Source organism: Hippocampus comes, unplaced genomic scaffold (assembly GCF_001891065.2).
Source record: "Hippocampus comes isolate QL1 unplaced genomic scaffold, H_comes_QL1_v1.1 scaffold92, whole genome shotgun sequence".
In the NCBI taxonomy this organism is placed as follows: domain Eukaryota; kingdom Metazoa; phylum Chordata; class Actinopteri; order Syngnathiformes; family Syngnathidae; genus Hippocampus; species Hippocampus comes.
This window is the reverse complement of record NW_017805379.1, coordinates 424,457-447,000: the sequence shown is the minus strand read 5'-3', so window position 1 is coordinate 447,000 and position 22,544 is coordinate 424,457. Positions and strand designations below refer to the sequence as shown.

The 22,544-nt window shown below is 42.4% G+C and overlaps 1 protein-coding gene and 1 long non-coding RNA gene across 8 annotated transcripts in view; one reads left to right on the top strand and one right to left on the bottom strand.

The window, feature by feature from the left end:
* meis2a (Meis homeobox 2a) overlaps positions 1-15,142 on the bottom strand; it is a 109,663-nt gene extending 94,521 nt beyond the window's left edge. For 3 of the 7 annotated variants that reach the window (XM_019872378.1, XM_019872376.1, XM_019872382.1), the window contains exons 1-6: positions 14,227-15,140; positions 13,856-14,082; positions 12,780-12,921; positions 12,631-12,681; positions 12,404-12,454; positions 11,792-11,941 (exon numbers count right to left, since the gene is read on the bottom strand). In XM_019872378.1, coding sequence (XP_019727937.1) covers positions 11,792-11,941; positions 12,404-12,454; positions 12,631-12,681; positions 12,780-12,921; positions 13,856-14,082; positions 14,227-14,238 — 633 coding nt within the window. In that variant the 5' untranslated portion in view covers positions 14,239-15,140. Of the gene's footprint in view, positions 1-11,791; positions 11,942-12,403; positions 12,455-12,630; positions 12,682-12,779; positions 12,922-13,855; positions 14,083-14,226 lie in introns of all 7 variants that reach the window. The other 4 variants (XM_019872375.1, XM_019872381.1, XM_019872379.1 and 1 more) reach the window with 3 other exon arrangements.
* Positions 6,831-9,051, top strand: LOC109517307 (uncharacterized). Its single transcript, XR_002168515.1, has 3 exons — positions 6,831-7,048; positions 8,154-8,238; positions 8,333-9,051. It is a non-coding gene; the product is annotated as an uncharacterized LOC109517307 (long non-coding RNA).
* Positions 15,143-22,544: the final 7,402 nt, after the last annotated feature.

Sequence of the window (22,544 nt, the reverse complement as noted above, 5' to 3'; positions counted from 1 at the left end):
GAGTGAAAATAAGATATGACAGTGATTCTCCTGCTAATCTGCCAAAAATGTGCACACGCCCACAGAGGCTCAAAAGGAATACACACACACACACACACACACACACACACACACACACACACACACACACATGCGCGAGCGCGACATTCACTTTCATAAATGTAGGTTGAGAACTGGAATGGTACTCATTCAGAGAGCAGGCCTCAGCCAAAGCCCAACAATAACACGAGTCAGTGGCAGAATACCATCTTCCTAGCTTAGCGGCTAATAACGAATACTGTGTGCAAGTAAAATCGACCAAGTACATATTTTTATAAACTTAAATGAAGGTTAGAAATTCGAGTCAAGGTACAGTTAAACTGTATACAAATTCAGGAACATCTTACTTGGTCCACAGGGAATTTCGCATGCCTCAGCTAGCTAAGCAACTAAAGGCCAGCACTTAGTGTTTGTTTATTTGTTTGTTTGTCTTTTTGAAATTCAATCGTTCATACATTGCAGTCACTACTGCTCCACTCCAGTGTTGTAGGTGGTGGTAATGGGAATTAACAACTGGTTGTCAACTGCCAAACAAAGGCAAATACTGCACATCCTCAACCAAAATGGCATGGCTTCCTCCGACATAGAAACAGCAGCTTTAACGTGGACCAGCTAGCTTAGTGGCCAAATAGGTCGGTAAGAGACCCCAAGCAAGTATGAAAATGCCTGAAAGTTCTTCATTGACATTTGAAAACAAATTCTCACAAAATTGGAACACATTTTCCATCCATAAAATAGCTAGCTTAGTACTTAAAGCATAAACGTACAAAAGAATGAACCGAACAGGAAACATGCACGCGCGGCTTTGTAAATGTGTTATACTTCCAATCAAAATTCAAATTTAAACGTATTCCAATCATGACAATGACAAGTCCTAAGTTGGGTTCGCTATTGTTCAAATGCGGTACTGTAAATTGGCTGTCAACTGCCAAACAAATAAAGAAAAACATGTCTGTACATAGTCCCTCATCAAAATGGCCTGTCTTATCATTGGGCAGGGGAATTTTTTTCATGAACTTGGCGGCTATGGTGTAAATGTTTTCATGCCCACGTGCAAACTGGCTCGTAAGATGACTTCACCCCCCCTTGTTCCCCTGCCTTCTCTTCTGCCTCCTTCCCTCCTTCCCCGGCCCACGAGGAAGCCGGCTACTCCGGCTGTTACAGGAAAGGCTTTATCAGTGCCACATGACGGCAGACTCGGGTTGGAATTTCCTCCGCCATTTCAGACTGACCGACGGCGTCACTCGCACAAAAATCGCTAGCCGATACCATTGGGGATGTCGTGAAAAGAAAAAAAAAAAAAGATCTTGGTGACTTAAATTCAAATGTGAGGCTGACGCTGCTCGAGTACCCCCGACAGTGGAGGGCCCCTTGAGTGGGGCCCAAGGCAAACAAACACGGGCCTGCACCGAGGCTTCCCGCAAACCTCAATCCACTTCTCAATTCCCGCCATGCCACCCCCCCCCCCACTTTGTTAGAGGCATGTATTTTCAAACAAGGAGGATACTGTACATACAGCAAAATAATAGATCTATATATTTTTTTTACGATATCATCTAAATTGAGGAGCCTGCCTGTGCTGGAGTGAGTTGTCCTGGAGGACGGCAGTCCCACATCATGTGAAGTTTTAGCGGGAGGAAATGGAGGCTATGAGACGAGCGGCTGCTGGCCTCCTCTGGGTGCCGAGTCCTGTTGTGCAGCGAGCGAGGGTCCTTTTATCTGTTAAAGGGGGCGCAGACGACTACACAAGGCCCTTGAACGCCCCCTTCGCCTGCATTCAAGGCTCTCTCAGCGTCAGCTGTTCACTGGATGGTGCTATGCGAGGGGGAAAAAAAAAAGAGCTTGGAAGGTTCCTCATAAGAGGGGCGCGACAAGGAAGCCCCGCGCAGAGGTTTTGGGCCTTCAAAGTGAGCCCAGGGGGAAAGTGGGGAAAGTGGTCGGCGCCTCAGTTCACTTTCTGGGCCACTGATGGACAAACGCTCTGATACACTTCACTAAAGTCTGTTGTCAGGGAGTTCATGCAGCGTTCATACAATTACTCACAAGTCAATTTCAAGCACTTCCCCAGCTTGTCGTAGCTTGCTTTTCAGTGAGTTGAAACCAGGGCCTGACCCATTCATCAGTCAGCTGATTTAATAGTCACATTAAAATGGGCAAAAATCTGCTGGGTTTTTTCCCTCCCCTATTTTTGCATTTTTTTCCCTTATAAATGAACACATTATAGGATAACACAAAAATGCACCCCCCCCAAAAAAAAAAAACAACTGCAGATTTTTGCTGGTTTTCCAGTTGTCGCTATTATAAAAAAATGCATATAAAATGTTCTGACAGTCATTCATATCTTTATTGTTGTAAGCATTAAAGGACCAAAAAATAAGTTCTGCTATTAATTATAGATTTTTCAAACGATTAATTGGTTATCTATAGTGAAAATCTGCATATAATTGACGCCCAAGGATATGCACTGAGGGGAAAAAAAATGTAACGCCCCCCCAAAAAAATCTTCAAAAAACACTGATGAATGGAAAAAAGGGTTTGGCTCAACCAAAAAAAAACTATTGAAAAAACTGCAAATATGTAAATTGCAAATATTCGAACTCTATCTCTGAGATGACTTTTGAAGATTTTTGTTCAGTGAGCTCTATAGCTTCATTTTTACTCGGTTACTTTTTATTCTTTTCTTTTTATCAATTCAACGGTCTTTGAAGCACTTGTAACCAATCATCAATTGATTTTTGAAAATGTTTTCACAAGATGGATGACTTTTTGAATGTTCCCAACTCCTGTTTCCATGCCAATATTGTGCCAATGTCTGTATGGATACCGCGCATTCCATTTCGCCTCGGTGGCTTCATGACGCAATCAATCCACATCCCCAATTGATAATTATGCCTAAAAAAAAAAAATTAAAAAAGTCACAGGATCTGCACACACAGTTGATGAGCACATTGCTGGTTTTGATCGAACATTCAAGCGCCCGTGGGAACTCTGCGTAAAAGCAGGACGCTTCCCAAAATAATCCGGTTGCGTCTTCATCACGTGAGGGATGAAGGGCAGCTTGCATGTAATTAAGCAGCGGCGGGCTCAGCGGGGGAGGTAGAAAATGACCGGCTTCCACTTGGAAAGCTCAGAGTCAGCCGCACTCCAGTGAGGCCTGCCTCTTCGCGGCCTTAATGCAGCAAAATCGATGAGACTTAATTCACCTATCATTGTGCGAGTCATGTGTCATTTTTAATGGCGCCGCCACTGAATCAAATTCAAAGGCAAACTGCAGTTAATGCTGTGAAAGGGAAATGATAGTTTTGGATTGTTTTTTTTTTGGGGGGGAGGGGGGAAGCTGGGGGGTTCCTCCAACTGGGGAGAATTCTTTCCAGGCATCCTCGCCATAATCACAACCATAGCAGGGTGGATATCAAAACGAAGTGCCTTTAGTGTTATCAGAATCACTCACTCATCATGGAAATGTCGAAAAATAATGAAACACTGAGGTCTCATTGTACCGCGAGTGGCCAAACATTTGCACACATTCCAGTACAACGATAAGTCACTTCTTTCTACTATGGAGGCTGAAACAGCGGCTAATTGCCTGAGCAAATATTTACACGAAGGTTTCATACTTTTCAACGTATGATGTGTATTGGCGAATGCTATCAAGTTAAACAAGTCCACACTGTTCTACGGGAGTGTTAAAAAAAACTTTCAGGAATCGGAAATCTTTTCGCTAAGCATTACAATGAATCAATTAGAGGAAGCCAGAGTTCAAAGCAAGCATGGTGAGGCAGCATTTAGCAGTTATGCTGCACACAAATGGACTATGATGCCAGCAGTAGTGAAGTCAATCCAAATGTAAATGTTTTTAATACTACACCTTTGAGTCGAAGAGGAAGCCTTTATTCTTTGAAATGTATTGCCGGCATCAGGTGGAATCCTCAAAAACCTTCAAAATCATCACTTTTCAAAAAGCCGCATGTTTGTTCAACCGCTAACATTGCATCGTCAAAGAGAGCAAGTCGGTTTCAACACTTTACATGGGTCAATTTTGGACTTGTAATAATAGATTTATTTTAAAAATACATTAAAAATACTGAGGGTTGTCATATTTGTGTGATGAAATCACAGACATAAGAAAATGGCCCAAAGCGAAGGAAGAGGGAAGTCATTGTTAGCTTGATTAGCATCCCGGTGCCCAAATACAGGTATGCACTGATTCAAAAGATACAACCTAAAAATATATTGCAAATCATTTTGTGGCTCGTGGACCCCCGGTTGAAAAGCACCGCAACACCCCAACAAAAAAAAATGTTTACCTCTCATAGACAACAACACAGCATGAGCCAATGAGCACAACCACAATAAAAAAAAAAATCATAATAATAATTCACCGCTAATTCACAAGCCTGCCTGCAAAACACATCACAGCGCACGTTGTAACTTTGTGCACTCGACAAAAGCCCTCTTTCTCTTTCCCTCATCAATTATTTACGGCGCCCCCTCTCAGAGAGGAGGGCGCAGCAGCGGCGGCATCATCATCAGACGCCGTGCAAACACAAACATACACAAGCATTTTGTCGCGGGCCCTGTGGGTGTGATAAAGTTCAAACAAGTTGTGCGTGTCAGCCAAACAGTCAATCTACACAACAAGCGAACGAGCGCCAGGCAGGAGCTACGCACAACAACAAGAGGGCATATACGGGGGAACGCTGCGAATATTCCCTGAAGAAAGGGTGTAATTAAGAGAAACGTATTCGGCGCTAATTGTCTTCAAAAGCATAGGAGGAAGATGGAGGGAAATGGCGGCGTGCAAACACACAACACACTGAACGGGGGGGGGGGGGGCAAAAGGAGCAAAGTCTCAGGGGGGTTGCCTTTTGCTGTCGTAATACAAGTTGTAATTACACTGGTGCCTTGACTTAGAGCTTTAATTTGTTCCGTGGCCATATTTGTAACTCATAACATTTGTGTCTATAATTATCTTTAGCCCACTGAAATTAATAGAAATACCAATAATCCACACAGCCTGACAAATATATATTCCCCCTTCCCCCCAAAAATGGTTTTAAAATAAGCAAAATAGCACTGCACAATATTAAACTTTGTTAAAAAAAATAAATAAATAAAAATAAAATAAATAAAGGACATTAATTACAAAACTGAATGCATCATGATTTCATACTTCCGATACCCAGTGACAGTGTGCTGCTCCTGGTCTGCAGTCCTTGGCTGCTAAATTTATAAAGAATAGACGCCTGTGAGTACTGTCTGTCGACATGTGTTGCTGCATTGTTTGTGTTCAAATAGCCATTGCTTAATGCAGAGGTTGGATAGGTGGTACCACCGATGGCAAAGAGGATAATAACCATAGAACCAATAACAATAATGGCTGACAAAAAGTAAAAACAAAAATTGGAGTTGAACATTATTTTGATTTTCTTTAGGGTTTTCTGGGCCTTTTTATGGTCCCTACCAGTTCTGGCAAAGATGATGATGACCATGAATATAACAAATATGATAAAAAAAATATATAACAAATCCTTCAAAGGATGATCATCATTTGTCTTTTTTCTTTTGGTTTTGGCTTTTAAGGACACAAGTGATGGGAATAAGGGAATGTAGGATGACAACCATGGAAGCGGAACATCCATACGCCCTAAAAGTGATGACAGTTGTAGGACCAGAAAATATGTCACAAAAGTCAAACACGCAAAGCCTGGAACATCCTGACTAAACACAAATTCTGGGAAAACTGTTTTGGAGTGGGAACTTAAAAGTAAACCAGCATCAGATTAGGTTCCACTTTATAGAGCTCCAACTATCATGATGAAGAAACAAAAGCAGGAGAATGAATCCCTGATCTCACATTTCCAAACACCTGCTTCGTGCGCGCTATGCCCGCATCCCTTGAAATTTCGGCGAAAATTGATTTAGCGGCTTCATTGAATTTCCCTCGAATTCCCCTGAAAGTTGCGAGGAGGGAGGGAAGGGAAGGTGGTGTGCGTGGAGAGGTTATGGGGATCCGCCGCTGATCGTGTACGGAACCGCTGACACACTACAAAAAAAACCCATAGGCACACACACATAGGCTCATAAATCATAATGCCGGCTAATATTTCAAGACGCATCTTGCCACATGGCATAAACACCGAAGGGGGGGGCGGGGGGGTGTTCCATAATTACATAAGGCTCACAAAGGTGTATGTGCGCCTCTATTGAACAGCTGAGTGTTATAACACCCACACCTTCAATTATGACAATTAATAAATGGCTTCCTTAACTGGGCAGCTAATAATTCATCATGGTTGTATTCTGACAACACAAGGCGGCTTTGCAAACTTTCTCCGAGGGCAACTTCTAACTGCACTGATTGAATGCTGTTCAAAAAAAAAATTATATATATATATATATTAAAGAGAGATAGAGATTCACACATACAGCCCACAACAATAACAAACATTTTTAACTTGACCTTTTTTTTTTTTTTTTTTAATATTTGGATTGCGCACTATTACCTTAGGCGCTCATACGCCACAAATTACAGACTACCAAAATTGCCCCTCAATAAATCAAGGCTCCTTTTCAAATACCTTCAATAAAAAGTTATTATAATGATGACGATGCTTGAGGGGATTCACCGGAGGGACATTTTCTTTTTTTCAAGGTGCAAAGTGGTGCAAATAAAAACAGACAAATGACGTTAAGAGATGTCTGTCATTACCTGCGAAAGTTCTATCTAAAAGAAAAAGAAAAAAAAAAAACAAGCTCACATACTGAACATACGTGAGTTGCATGGTGTACGACCTTGTGGCAGCTGCATTGGAAAGCATTTTTCAAGAGGTGCTGGGAGAGGGTGCGCAGTGTGCAACAAGTGAGTAAAGTCTCTCTCCCTCTCCCGCTCTCTCGCTTGCAGCCATGAAGATTAGATATGGCTCCCAACAGGCCCTGGGAGCGCTAATCAAATGGGAAATGTAAGGCGAGACTCAACTCCGTAGCAACACATCGCTGGATAAAAATGGTGCGCCGTTTTGTTTACTTGACAATGTTGATTTGGGGCAGCGGAAATATTTTTAAACGAGAAAGTAGATGTTTTCGCAGACCAAATTGTGGCCAGTTCTGTCTAAATGCTAAAGGAAACTGGTTTGTATTGTTGTGTTTTGTTTTGTTTTTTTGCCAGGCACCCCCTTCTACGCACCCTTGCGTTACTTCATGAAATCTATGCAGACAGTAAGCAAGAGTTGGAAAAAAAGTCTGTTGTATGCGGGACAACTATGCGCCAAATCAACAGAGCAGTTTTCCCCCAAAATTTTAGGCCACAAAACCATTTTCAGGTCCTGACAGATTTGCTGCATCCTCGTATGAATTCCTTCAAGAAAGAATATTCACATCATCGTACGCATCGAGTATGTCTTTTTTAACGTATATTTCCAAGGGACAAGAGTCCTAAAAACTGTAAAGCCAATTTTTACAACAGATAAACTTTTAGCTGACGTGCCCAACTAGAGCTTCAGAAAAGTTGCCTTGAAATTTTGAGTTCACTTAACATTTTTTACAGTGTACGTACCACTAATGGTGTGCCGGTTCCCTCTAGTGGTAGATGAAAGAATCACTGAATTCATTCTTCAAACTCTACATACATCATGTTACAGTGGCCCAAACTTGTTTTCATTCCAGAAGGGCACATTTGTTCAGCACAGTTCGGTTGTATTTAACTTTTAAACGTGCTACGATAGCTCATTGCATTTGAATGTAATCTTTTCGCAGTTTTCCAATTTTCGACCAATTTAGGCCCCATTTCGATGTAACTTATGCGGGCAATACATATTAATTTGAATTCATCAGTCAAGTATTTATTTGCAATTATTTCCCTCAATTGATGCTCATGTTTCAAAGCATGCATAACGCTACAATGGCAAGATTAAGGAAACCTTTTAGGAAGATCCTCTCTGCCCCTTGTTTTTTATGAACATTTGGGACTAGAACGCTTCTGTATTTTAAAGTTGGTCAAGATAGAAGACACAGTTTTGTTTTGTTTTTTCTTTAGGTGGTACTTGGTGTAAAACATTTGAGAACCACTTCAATAAAGCCATAAAACAATGTCATGGTGTCATCCGTTTTACCAGGCTGTGACATCATCCCCTACTGGCCACATCAAGCAACAAACAGACCCGAGCTGTACGATCGCAACACACTTGACTGCACCTCCAAGTGAGCTCACAATGTCTTAACCAGTTCCCTGCCTGTTGCCAAAAATCCAATGTAAACAGCGAACCCCCCTCGTTTCCCTCCCCCCATTTTCCAGCCATACAGCGTCAAGATAAGCATGAGCGAAACCTCCATGGGAACTCCTATCTACCGCTCCGAGGAAGGATCTCCAAAACAAAGCCCCGAGAACCCCGCGAGGTCCTCAAAAGTAAGAAGGCACTGCGACTCATCACAAGCGAGGAGATTCAAAACCCTTTAGTTGTGCCTAATTGAATGCGGCGCAGGAGAACAGAGCGGAAATGTCATTACGAGATGACACAAGAGCTAGCTAGCGCCTCTATTTTAGAGTGTTTTTCACGGGATGGGGTTCGTCTAAAGGGGAGGGGGTTAAGTCCTGGGTGGGCTCCACTGGTAGAGACAGTCATCAAATCAACTGTGTCAGCGAAAGCCTCTCGTCCCCTTTCCTCGCCCGCGCCGTAATCCAATCGCGCCCAAGTGTAAATAAAAAGTGTGCCTTCTTGCGGCGCTGTCAGGTAGGAGGAAAGGGGAGGGGGGGCAGGGAAAAGAACATGAGAACACACGCACCCTCCTCATCATTTTCACTAAAACCAACTTTCACCACATGAGACGCGGGCGCCCAGGGAGGGCTCCGCCGATTAAAAATGCAAAGCGGAGAAAAGTGGACGTGAGGGATCTCGATCGGAGCTCATTAGCATATCCGCAGATCGTTCGCACCCCTGTACGGGAAAAATTGGGGGGGACAATTCATTGGGAAAAGACAAATTAATTAAATGTAATGCAAGTTGGGCATGATTTGTTTTTTGGAAAATGTTTACATTGGTGCGTATTGCACTTGCACTCGCATCCGAATCACCTTTTTAATCAAAGTAGCCGACATAAAAAGTTGATCGCGTCACAGTGAAGCAAATAAATCCCTCAACGTTTAGGTATGTGAAAATGTATCTCATTTTTTCTGAGTAGCACCTTAAATAGGGGTTAATCAAGCGTTTCTAAACATTAATAACAATGTAATAAACGCTTTATAAAAGTTCATAAACATGACTGCGCACAACAACAAAGTGCAGGTTCACTATTTCGTGATTTCATGCTTGTTATATGTCAATCATTCCAGATTAGTTTGTAGTACAGTACATCAGAAAACTTTGGCACTATTTATGAACATTTTAATGATGAGGCACCGCATTAATATGGTTTCAAAAGATTTCATTAAACCATTTGCATGACTAGTCACCTTTAAAAAGATATATTATAATGGCCGTTTTAACCAAATATGATTACCTGGGTTTAACGGTTTAAAAAATGACTACGGTCAGCACTGGCTCACTATTTGGCAAGTTCGTGTTTAGGGCGACATAACTCAATCATTCGATGACTTAATGTCATTTCATACTATTGTAAGTAAGTGTGAAACATAATTAAAAAGGCGTGATATAATGACATTTAGGATTAATGAATCAATAATGCTAAATGTGTGTTCACTATTTGGCAAGTTGCTGCTAGAGCCGTGCCATTTATCCACTTGATGCCATTTAAAATTTAAATAGGTTAAGTAAGTGGAATAAATATAATTGAAAAAAAGGGCGTGCTATAATGACAAGTACGATTAAAGAATCATTCAAGCTTAAAGTGGGTTCACTATTTAGCAAGTTGAGGACTGGGCAACACTACTTACCCATTAGGTGAGTTTATGCTGTTTAAGACTAAAAGATATTATAAGTAACAGGAATAAATATAATTTAAGAGCTGCTGTATATATGTAACATACAGAAGTAGTAAATCAGTCAAGCTAAATGCGGGCTCACTATTTGGCAAATGTAAAAGTAACTCACTGGTCAGCTCTTCGCACTTGATAACAATACAAACATATTTCATGAAGCATTATTGTGAATCCGAATCAATGCGGCTTCTCCTCTACTTAAGTATGTGCAATATAAAACAATGACAGATTTCAATTGGTGACTTTTTGTAACGAGGGCCACAATGGCCAAGCTTGTGAATACAACACGGTCGTGTACCTCTGTGCGTGAGCACCTGTGTGTGCATGTGTGTGTGCGGCCTGAAGCCCAAGCTGACAGATGCAAGCCCAGTAGTGACTGTGCATAATGTGCTTCTTATTGAGCAAGTGACTTGGTCGCAAGCAAAACATTAGTTTTATCAATTCAACTCATATGCGTGGACTCAGCAGTAATAATAACAACGAGAATGGCGATGATAACAACACAGCCAGAAATGCATTCACATGTCAAGCTTCTGCTTGCTTGCTTGCTGCTATAGGTGTTTATAATTGAATTCAGCATTAAGGAGCCTCCAGTCATAAAACTAAAAGGGAGAGGCAAAGGCGGGAGGAGTGGAAGGAGAACTGTACACTGCAGTGTAAAAAAATAAATAAAGAAATACAGGAGTAATCAATAGGAAACAATTAAACACATTAACATCAGCGGCAGTGGGAGGGGTGGTCTCTGAGAGAAGCATTATATGCAATGTGAACTTGACATTGATGCCTGGCGTTGCATTATAAGGCAAGCACACACACACACACACACACACACACACACACACACACACACACACACAAAACCTTCGTGCACCTCTGCGGAGACGATCCACAGCAGCTTTGCAACACTCCCACAGCCTCCTCGCGTGGAAAGCCCCCCCCTTAACTCTTTCCCTTTCTTTTTTTTAATAGTGGCCTACAGCTAAAGCTTAGCGGCTAACGCGTAATTGTCTCTCCATGGTGCGCGCACACACAGACACACAAATACACTCGCATTACGCACGCATGAGTGCACCCAATCAAAAGACTTAAAACAATAACTAAGGCAATTGTAGCGCGTTTAGCTTTTGACCCCACCGGCACATCCCGCATGCAGAAACGAGCGCGCACACCATTTAAGACTCAATATGTAGGCCAAACACTTAAAAGAATTTCAGAGCCAACAAGACGTGTTGCGTTCAAGACAAGTGGAAAGCGTAGTCGGCAAGGGAACGCTGCGTTCACGTCCAAGATCGACAAGGTTTCCGAACAATTAAAAACTAAATCAAACGAGATACCATGAGCCGTGTCGCCGTGTTGCGGGCAAGACACGAGAAAAATAATCGACAAGATCCCCATACAGATTTCAAATCGACATCTAACGCACGCACACACACACACACACACACACACACACACACACACACACACACAAACACACACACACACACACACACACACAAACACACACACACACACACACACACACGTTCGATTCATATAGAACGAGTAAGAGATGGGGCGTTGACGTACAACATCAACCAAGTCTTTTGTGAAATCAATATCTTACAAACCGTGTCGAGGGTGGGCTCAAAACTCACACTCGCAATAGAATAGACGATAAGAGAGTGGTGCGTCTCACCAAACAATGACAAAAATAAAGCTCAACACACACACACACACAAACACGAACACACGCACACGCGCGCGCACTCGCTTCTAAAACACGCGCGCGCAGACACACACACAGTACATGCATCAGAAAGTGGTGCGTTCACTTACATGATCAGCGAGGTTCGTCGACGAGCCGGACAGCTCTTCGTGGTCCGATTTGGAACTTCCATCCCGCTCGTCAATCACTAAATCTATTGGCATTTTTCCTTTCAAACAGCTGATGTACCGATGGCAGAAATTGTCACAAAGCTCGTGAACCTTGAAGGAAAAATAAATCCAATTACGACGATTTTTGTTTTCAGCATGTGGGGAGAACGCTTGAAGCGATCCGACAATAACTCCAATTAAATGGGGGTTGCAAACAATAAGCAAACTGTTGCTTTGTGATTATTTTCCCGAGACATGCAGCAACAAGTTAAAGCGTAAGAAGCGCAAGCAAATAAAAGACAAATAAGGATAAAATCATCATCTAAAATCCAAATGAAGCGCAGCGCGCAGCGGTTGAAAACAGATACGTGCATGCGGATCAATAACGTGGACCAAAGGGGCTTAATTGAGCACCAATTGTTACTTGAGCTGCTGAAATAGCTGCCCTGCATTAAATATGACTATTTATTCCGAAAACACCGCAGCGTCGTCCACAGACCAGCTTATATTTAACAAAATCAAAGAAAGAAAAACGTGCATGTTCTCATTCTCACGCACGATTTTTGTTTTTACCTTTTCTAATTCCAAGAGGTGAAACCGTAATACTTGTATGGCTTGTATCATCTGAAACACATGCAAATAAAAATAACATCCATCAGTAAAATGAAGACTCGTTATAATATGACAATCGTTGGAAGCAATTTATATTGATCTTTAAAACGACTTGCCACAATTATTTTTTTTTTTTTACATTCGAAATCTATAATGAGTTCGTCATGGACACTCCAAAGTGGACTTACCAAATTGTCCAACTCTGGATTCGATGAAAATAAAGGTTTTTCTGCTCGGACCTAAAAGTCAACAATAAGGAAAAGTTCGGTGAATATCTGTGCGTTGAATGCCTTGTATTGGAAAAAATCCCATTTGGGTGCTAGTGTCGGTTGTGGACCTGCTTGGCGAACACCGCGATGTCCTCGTTGAAGGAGTCCGAGGAGCACACGTCTCCCCCGGCCACGCCGGGTTCCCTCGGCGTGCACGTCGCCAGTTCGCATTTCTCGAAAACCAGAGCCAGCAACGGGAAGAGGGGATGCCTGCACGGGGGCGAGCAAACACGGACTGAGCACCGAGCAGCGTGTCGGTAACGTTGGAGCACGCATCCAACCTGCATCCAAACACTTTTTTGGATCACTTTTTTTTTTCATACACCCCTCCAAAAAACTACTACATGCTTTTAAAAGCCCGCACGGTGATATTTCTTTTTTTTTAATGATGATAAGCTGCTTTTAACCACATTTCTAACCTCTCATTGATCCGCATGGCGGAGACTGACGTTTTCTTAAGTGCACCGTGACAAGCGTGAGAAGTGCAACACAAAAGTGAAACGCACACACACACGGCGGGTAGAATTCGGGCAAAGACTCTTACTATTATTTTTGTGTATATTTATCAGGCGCGGAGGAAGTTTTTAAATTTGCGTGCGGCGCTGACAGCTGAAAATACAATTCTTAACTCACGAGTCTGCGCACTCGCTTTTGCGTGGTGAAATCACAAATGTAGTGAAACATGTCAACTTATTTGGAGCTGTGCATTTTAAATACACGTAAGAATACGTTTGCATGAAAAAAAAACATGCAAAAGTGAGCACTAGAGCACAACGTTATTTACAAAAACCCGTACTGCACGCTGAGAACGTACCATTGCACGTACACATTTAAAAAAAATGAAGATTCCATAACGCCGTAATTTGTGATCTGCGCGACACTCTCACTGTAATCTAGAAGTACATTTTATCAAGTCGCATAATTAATATTGATATTTTCTTCTTACTGGGGAATTGTTTGTCATGTCATTTATTTTACACGCTACATTTTTTTAAGAGCTTGGTACTCTTTTTAGACTTGTGACAAAAAGCGTTTCAACCCCTTCAAACAAACCCTGCAAAAAGTGTCCGCTCCAATTTGAGACCAAAATAAAGATTGTAGCATGCAAAAAAAAAAAAAAAGAAGAAGAGCATGCACAGCTTACCCATAAATCTGGTCCTTATCCCTCTTTAGGACGTCGTTGACGGCCGAGCCCATGCTGGTGGGCATGACGTTGGGGTGGGGAGCGTGGGCTCCGTAGTGCTGGCTGGCGTGTAGCGGCGGTCCGTGGTTGAGGTGGTGGACCTGCGGGAGCGGCCGGGGTGCGTGCGGGTCCCCGTACATGGACGCCGATACGCCGTCCATGCCCCCGTAGTGGGCCAGCTCGTCGTACTGAGGGAGCGGACGGAACGGGATAGAAGTTAGCGCCGGGCTGTGGGACTTTTAGGCGCTTTTTCCGGTGGAGTTTGGTGGAAGTGGTGGTGACGGAAAAGGTGGTGGGATGTTTACGGAGAAGTGCAGTGGAACAGTACTTACCCTTTGCGCCATCAGGCTCCGATAAACTCCCTAATATGCCGTACTGATTTATTTTTTATTTTTTTGCTGTGTGCAATATTTAGTATCCCTCTCGTCCGCGTGGAAAAAAAAAATCCCAGCTCTCTCTTGCCTCCTCCTTTTTTCGACTAACTTTTTGTTTTGTTTGGGCGAATTGTCCTATTCGCCGGAGCGGTTGCGCCGAAATCGTCGCATCCGATTGTCCTCCCAAGGAAAATATTCAAAATTTTTCAAAAGTGTCCAAAAATACGTTGGAAGGTTTACAATTGGCCCATCAACGAGCGGCGCGTAAAGTCAACTGTCGCTTCTATCATGGCTTTTTGCCACTCCGGCTGTCAATCAAAGCCAGAGGTTGTCAAGGTAATGAATGAATGACGCTCGGCGATGATGTTCAAGTTTTCTCTCTCTCTCTCTCTCTCTCTCTCCCTCGCTCACCCTCTCCCTTCTTGTTTTTTTTTCGGGTGCCGTGCGCGTTAGTTCGGTGTCCTCCCCCCGTAAGTCCTCTTCGCTCTGTCTCCTTTAAATGTCTGCTTCGCCCCAGTGTGGACTTTTTGCACAAGCGGACGGCGTGGGAGGAGGGTAAAAAAAAACAAAAAAAAAAAAACGGGGAAAGAAAATTCAAAAGAAATGTCTGTCCGGGTCCGTCGCTTGCTTGGTTGGTGCTGTCTGGCTTGGTAGCTGGCTGGTGAGTGAATGAGTGTCAGCGAGTGTTGTCAGCTTGGCGGCCGGCTCGCGTCCTCCGAACACACTGAGTGAGCGCGCCGAGCGCACCGAGCGGTGGGCGAGCGCAATGACGGATCCCGGAAGTGGCGTGCTGGCCCCAGCCAGTGGTGCTGCGCCAAGGCAAGGCGAAGAGCTCTCCCACGCGAGAGAGAGGAGAGACCCACTCTTCCTCCTAATGTGTGTGTGTGTGTACCGTGTGTAGTCGTAGACACACGAACCTGCTCCTCCTTCTCTTCCTCCTCCTCTTCTGCCTTTCACCCACTATAAGTATCCAAAACTCTCTCTCCCCACCCACCCAAAATACTTTTGGGATTTGGACAGCAGCAACACAACACCGCACACTTCTGCAACATGCGACACTCACTACATGCACACACATATGTGCACATTCGTGTATACATGATATACATACCTAAATATAAACATATTATATCTATCTATCTATGACACATACATACATATATAGTTACTAACATTTTCTTTTTAAATGTGACATTTCTCCCAAGTACAACCTAAGGGTAACAAACTGTTTTTTTCTCATAAAAAGTGGTAATAGTGTAAAAAGTAACACTACCGCTGCTAATGACTTTATCTTCGATGATACTGTAGTAGTATTCCGAAACATACATGTTGAGATACATAGTAAAATTTGGCAATCACGAATGGGCGCCATTAAAGGCAATTCTGATCATGCTTTCAAAGTAGTAAGCGGTACGGTGACAAAAGCCTCCAAGTCTGATAGTATTATGTAGTAAACGTAGCAATAGTGCAACGATCAGATTCCCGAGGGGGGGTAAAATTTTATCAATGAATGTTGAGTCACATTTTAAAATACAGTACACACCGCATCACACCCTGATATTAACAAGTAGTAATAATATCAATCGTGTGGCTGCGACCATTTAAGATGATTGCTATGTAAAAATGTAAACCAGAATCATATGGATGCGATGTAGCGAACATAGATCATTCTGATGTTAAAATGTAGTACCCATATGCAAGAGCGCGGCCGTAAATGTCCACAGGCATCAGTCACTCTTTCCATGTGCACCGACTTCTTTTTAAAACTCAGCCAATAAGATGATGATGAATCTGAGGCTAAAATGTAGTAAACACAGCAATAAACAGCACATTTTTCCACTTGTAGTGACGTCTTTCAAAACACGGCCAACGAAGATGATTCCCATGTTCAAATGGAACCAACGGACAACGCGGCGAGACTGTCGTTTTCGTACCACTGTGCCGAATTTTTCTTTCGCTTTAAACATGATTGGGGATTCCGATTTGAATGGTAAAATGGCCAAATTATGGCTAAGAAAGTTCTATTTTAAATGGTAGTGACTTCTGTATAGATCATTCTGATTCACGTTCTGGTGTTTACAATAAATGAGGTGAAATCAAACACACTAAGGCCGCAAATGACACCTTTCCAATTTCTTTTTACACTCTAAAAATGATTTGGTTTCCAATTCTGGTGTGTAAAAAACCACAACATCGCTGAAAATATCACTCCTTACAATTGCGGGGACTTCGTAGCACTTAAAAGATGATTCCGAATCCAATTCTGGTGTTCGAATTTAGTGGAAACAACAAATGATGGCTGCAAATGTCACTTCTCCCCACTTGTGGTGACTTCTTTTTACACTTTAAAAATGTTACTTCATCCAAATTGAACGCTAAAACAACACAAATCAGGTTGGATTTGTGTTCATTCTGAGAGGGGTAAGTTCTTTTTCACTCCAACAAGAAACATTTAAGAATGCCAATCTCATTGGTTGACGATCGTAGTGCCTTGATGTGCTTCTAAATCAAATCCGAAATAGTTGGAATGTGCTTGGAAGTGTCACTTTTTCTTCATGGTGTTTTCTTTTTTAAAGAAAGGGGGAGTTTTATATTTTTAATAAAGTTGGGATGAAATGCCAGAATAAATCTAACAGTAGTGCAAAAGTGAAGTGATCTGTAGGAGAAAATAATTATCCCTCATGGCTCCGTTTTGAACCTGAAATTCGATTTATTTATTTATCTTTAGAAACAACGTGCCCCCCCAAAAAAACGCAACCATTCATAGACCGAACATGGCAACAATTTGCTGTGCAGCCTAATGCAGACTTGTTTTCTTGGGTTGAGGAACTTTGCTGAAACTATCGCGGCATATCCACCCCCTGTTAACACCAAAAAGAAGGAATTGAACACGAACCGATACAATCAAGGGTGAACACAGGAGTTGCCTTTTTGGAGGTGGAGGGGGCCGCAGGCAGATTAGATGGTTCAGAAGTCACACGAAATTATAAATTCTGATCGTCAGGTGTTGGCTCGTAAACATTCTTGTCACCCTCCATTATTAGATTAGTGAAGTGAGGTGACATTCACATCTTGCTAACAGTTTTGAAATTTAAAAGACAATTTGTAATCCAGATTTTTATATATATATATGCACAATTGGTGATCGCTTGTCACGTCATAATTGTGCTAGTTGATCGGATCCACAAAACACAACAAACACATTATTATTCACTCCACAGACGTTCTGTGCCGCCAACGTTAATAATCTAATGTTTCTCAGCGTATACCGTTGATTTTTCTTTTTTCAATTTGTTTCTAACTCATGCAAATGAAATGCATTGCAAGCCTCTTTTTTTTCTATGTGTGTTCATGCTCCTCTCTTTCCTCTCTTGATAGGAATCAGTGCCTGGGTGTATTTGGTCACTTATCAAAGCATGGCCATGCGGGCATCATCAATCATGAGGGGAGATTGAAACTGAAGAAGAGGAGGAGGCGGACGGGGTGGGGGGGGGGGGAGGAGGAGGAGCAAGGAGGGCATCGTTTGCATGTAAAGACCCTCCAGGAGCTCTTTCGGCACGGGGCCACATCGCTATTTGCCTGACTTTTAATATTGGACGAGGATGAGGATGATGAAGAAGTTGCAAAGAAAAAGGGGGGGGGGTAGGAGGAGCTGTAGGGAGGCCGACCTGAAACAAACAAAAAAAAGGGGGTTAATAAATGCAAGGTGACAACAGTTACGTTGGCATACAGGAGGGTCGTGTGCGGTGGAGCGAGGGGTGGGGTGGGGGTTGGGGGGTCGCTTGGGCGGGTGTGGGAAGTGCAAAGGATCGCAAGCAAGGCTTTGACAAACGGCTGCGTGGACATTTCAAGCAGCAATTCCCCGGGAAGGAGCACGCACACGCCGAGAGAGCGAGTGAGAGAAAAGAGAAAGAGAGAAAAGAGAGAGAGGGAGAGAAAAACACAAGCAGCGTGGATGAACGCCACTCCACTCTGAGAATTGGTTCCCCCCCCCAAAAAAAATCACCACTAATATTGGATTACTCCGGTAAGTCAAGCGCGTGCTTCATTGCCATATTTTTTGCATGCTTTCATTATGTTAAAAAAAAAAAAAGAAACGCATAAATTGATAGAAAATAAAATATTGAAATTGTATAACACGTCGTGTGTTTCTTTCCCATCGCGTGGATTTAAAGGTGGGAATAGGTGTGTGATTTTTTTTTCGTAGCCCCCCCTAAGCAGAGTGATGTGAGCAGGCAAAAGAGCGTGTGAAAACAGTGGAGCTTAATTACGCGTGTCCAATGTAAGGCTCTTCCACGCACACACACAAGCGCACTCGACACCGCTTGCCTGGAAAAAAAAAAGCAGAGAAAAAGAGAGAGAGTGGGTGGGGGGGGGACTCCTAATGAAAGACAACAAAATCAGTTTTAATCATGTGTTTTCATTTAAAATGTTATTCCACAAAATGTCTTTTTTTAAAACGTTTTTATGTTGTAAACGGCTGCGCAAATGTGGCTTTTGACCGAAGATGAACCACATTGACTCACTTCTGTGTTCAACGTTTCAACAATGAAACGCATTGAAGACATTTACGGCATGCAAATGTGGCGATTCAATTGACTAGTCAAAAACTGGAGCACAGTAGGGATATTTGCGTTATTCGTTGTTTAATAAAAGCATCACGTGATTATACTACAGGGTATAATCTAAACATCTGTCATTTCTTGGCCTTTAGAAATAAAATGCACACATAGCGTCAAACAAATTCGCACTATTTTAACTCATAAAACGCTTTTTTTCCAATCTGGTAATCAGACAATTCCTCTGATTTTTTTCCCTCCTGTCTTAATGTGCATTGTACGATTCGACACATAAGTAACAGGTTCAACAATAAGCTTTTCACATTCAATCTTAATCATCGCTCAATTTGTCCACGCATTCTATCCCCCCCCCCCCCACTCCCACGTCGAACGACTTGTTAATGCGATTTTCAAAGCGGCACCATCGAGAGCGTGCATGGGGCTGTTTGGAAGAGTATTTTCTTGTCCAGTCCGCCGTGTATAAATAGTGGACGGAACCATCCGACGCCATGAACGGACCGGTAACATTTCATCTGCTGGTGTCAAATGGAGGTCAGCGGCGGGTTGAAGCTTTCCGTGTCCGTGTGGGGACGTGGCCAGCTGCGTTTTTTGGACTCATCGCAAGAGTGTGCGTGGAGGTGCGTGCACGTGGACGAGGAGAGGGCTGTGTGTGTGTGTGTGTGTGTGTGGGGGGGGGGGGGTCAATATCAAGGAAAACACGAGTAGGACAATCAAGCAGGCTTAATGACCCCCCAAGACATCCCGAAGAGACGGTACCCCAACCCACCCCAGGCAACAGCTACACATGGTGAGCATTGTTGCTTTTAAATCCTCTTCCACAAACAAACTTGATTTCATTTGAAGTATATTTGTGCTCTTTTTTTTTTTTTTTTTTGACGGTCCAAAAACTCCCACGTTTCTAAACCCGTTAGACTCCCACTCCATGCACCTTCAGGTCGTTTGGAACTTCCCGGGCTATATTTTTTTCACGTTACACAAATGTTAATGTTTGTAATTATTCGGGAGGAAAGATGAAAAAAAATCATTTTAATGTCAGCTTATTTCCGATTCAAATTTCCGCGTTTCTCGTCATTCCATATTTGAATAAAGAAACATCAAGTCAATCTTGTGAGTTCTCCGCGGATTCAAACTGTTCAAATCTTTCAAAACACGTTTTTTTTTCCACGTCCCACAATCTTCCGCAATTCCAAATTTTCCACTAAATTAAACGCTCATTAAAAAGTTCATGGTGAAATGGAACCGATTCACTTCAGATTTTCAAACACTTCAAACTGTTCCATCGGCAAAATGTTCACCTCATTTGGAATTGCTGTGTAATATTTTGGGGGACTTTTTTCACTTTTCCACAAGTTGGAAAAACGGTACCAAAAATGATCTCAATTACACACTTTTTCCAAACAAGTCAAACCAACTTTAAAATGTTCAATATTCCCATAAATTCCAACTTTTCAAAAATATTTTAAAGGAGCTCACATTTTGCATCAAATTTAACAAACGAATTGAACAAAAAATTTCATGAGATATCTCCTCGCTAAAAAGAATTCCACATTTTCCAAATGTCCACATCTCCCCCAAATTAACGAATCAATTGGCCCTCTCATTCATCTCCCCCTTTTCAGTCTCACATTCTTCCATTCCAATTAATCCTGTCGCGTTTCGACATGAATTGCATCGTCTAGTTAATAATACATGTTGAGCCCCCGCCTCGCTGCGAGTATTTAGCAGTGCACCTGAACTCCAGGCGACCCCCGCCGGTGCAATGTGACGATGTGGTTTCAAAAAAGGCAAATACTTGGAAAACTTTCGCGACTCACTGTCCATTCTCTCGACGCCAAAAGCCGCGGTTTGCCCCCCTCCCCCTACTTTCTTGCGGAAGGGGGGGGGGGGGATATTGCAGCAGCAGGAGAAGAAGGAGGAGGAAGGAGGAGGCGCTGCAGGTTGAGCACAGTTCGGCGGCCCTTTGGCGACACCTAGCGGCGCATCGGTTCACCGTTCCGGCGCTGCTCAGCAACGAGGCGAGGCCTTCGAAAATGAAATAAATGAAATAAATGTGGGGAAACGCAACCATATGGATCATGAAGAGACGAATTCAAAAGTGGATTCATGGTAAAATTCAAATTAACGTGACGAAACAACCAAAACATACCAAGGATAATTTGTTTTGTTAAAAAATACATTGAAATAAACAAACGCCTGCCAAACAATAACCACAAAAAATAAATAAAACAACCGGTGTGTTCGTTCATATTGATGTAAAGATGCAGAAAAATAATCGTTTTTAAAATTCGAATTTATGTCAAACATGATAAATGTCTCATATTTTTTATACTCCCACAAAAAAAAAACAAACAGAATTACTAAAAAAATGAAATAAAATAACTCATATTGGCTAGTGTTAATTCTTGATGCAGCGTGTTCTTGATTTATACACAAACGGTATGTACTACATCAGTAGTTTTTTTTAAATTTGAATTGGATGAACAAAATCACATGAAAAACATAATTTGATGCATTAGGCTTCCATTCTATTAGAATTTAAGTGTTAATCATGTTTCGTTTAAATGAACAAATACATTACACAGCCTACACTTGTAAAAAAATTGGTGTGTTGAGTTTGGTCAATCTCATTCTGTCAAGTGGCTGCACACAATCGAATCATCTTGATTTAGATGCATATTTTTGGGCAGATGTATCGGCAACTTAAAAAAAAATGTATCTGGATCCAGATGATTTCATTTCAGGCAACCACTTGATGTAATAAATTTGAGTAACTTCAACACATCATTTTTTCCCCCCCAGTTCATTTAAATTTGTTCCACTGCACTGAACCTTACAATTTAAATCAAAGCTCCATTTTGCAAGATTTAACTACTATATGTAGTTTTCTAATCATATGCATAACATGTTTAGCATTATGTTTACAAACGTGGACTGCAGAGCCATTTCTAATATTTTGACGACACAAAAACAGTTGGGTCAAAAACAACCCAACAATGGGTAAAAAAAAAATGGTCCAACCGTGAAATTGATTAATTTGACTCAATTTCGTTTAGGGTCTTTCTGTTTGGGGGGGGGGGGTGCAAAACAACCCAATGTTTTGCGTTGTTTGTCATGTTTTCACCCAAGTAGCAGTTGGTCCCTTTTTGACCCATAATTGGGTTATTTTTGACCCAACAGTTTTTAGAGTAAACTGTATAAATACATTTCGCCCTAGAAAGTATTTAGAGTGTGTGTGTGTGTGTGTGTGTGTGTGTGTGTGTGTGTGTGTGTGTGTGTGTGTGTGTGTGTGTGTGTGCGTGGAGTTAAGAGCAGGTCATCAGATTAGAGGTCGTCGTTCACGCCTGTGTGTGCACGTCTCGGCTATGTGTACGCCAAATGCTGATTTAATGCGCTTGAGTGGGTCCCAGAATACCCGATGGCCCTTACAGCGCGGGTGACCTAATCCCAACATAATCACCCGATCCAAACAGCGCACGTATACAACCGCAAAATATCAATCGGCGTGTTATCAGAGGGGCGGCGAGTGCGTGCAGCTGGGGAGCAAAAGTTGTAGGGGTGGCTTGAAGGTGGGGTGGGGTGGGTTGAGGAGTTAATAGCGGTCACCCTCTCGCTGCGCCTCTGTCGCTCATCATTTATCAAGCTTAAAGGGCTTAAACAGGCAGCAAAGGCCCACCTTTTATTACATATCAACCCCCC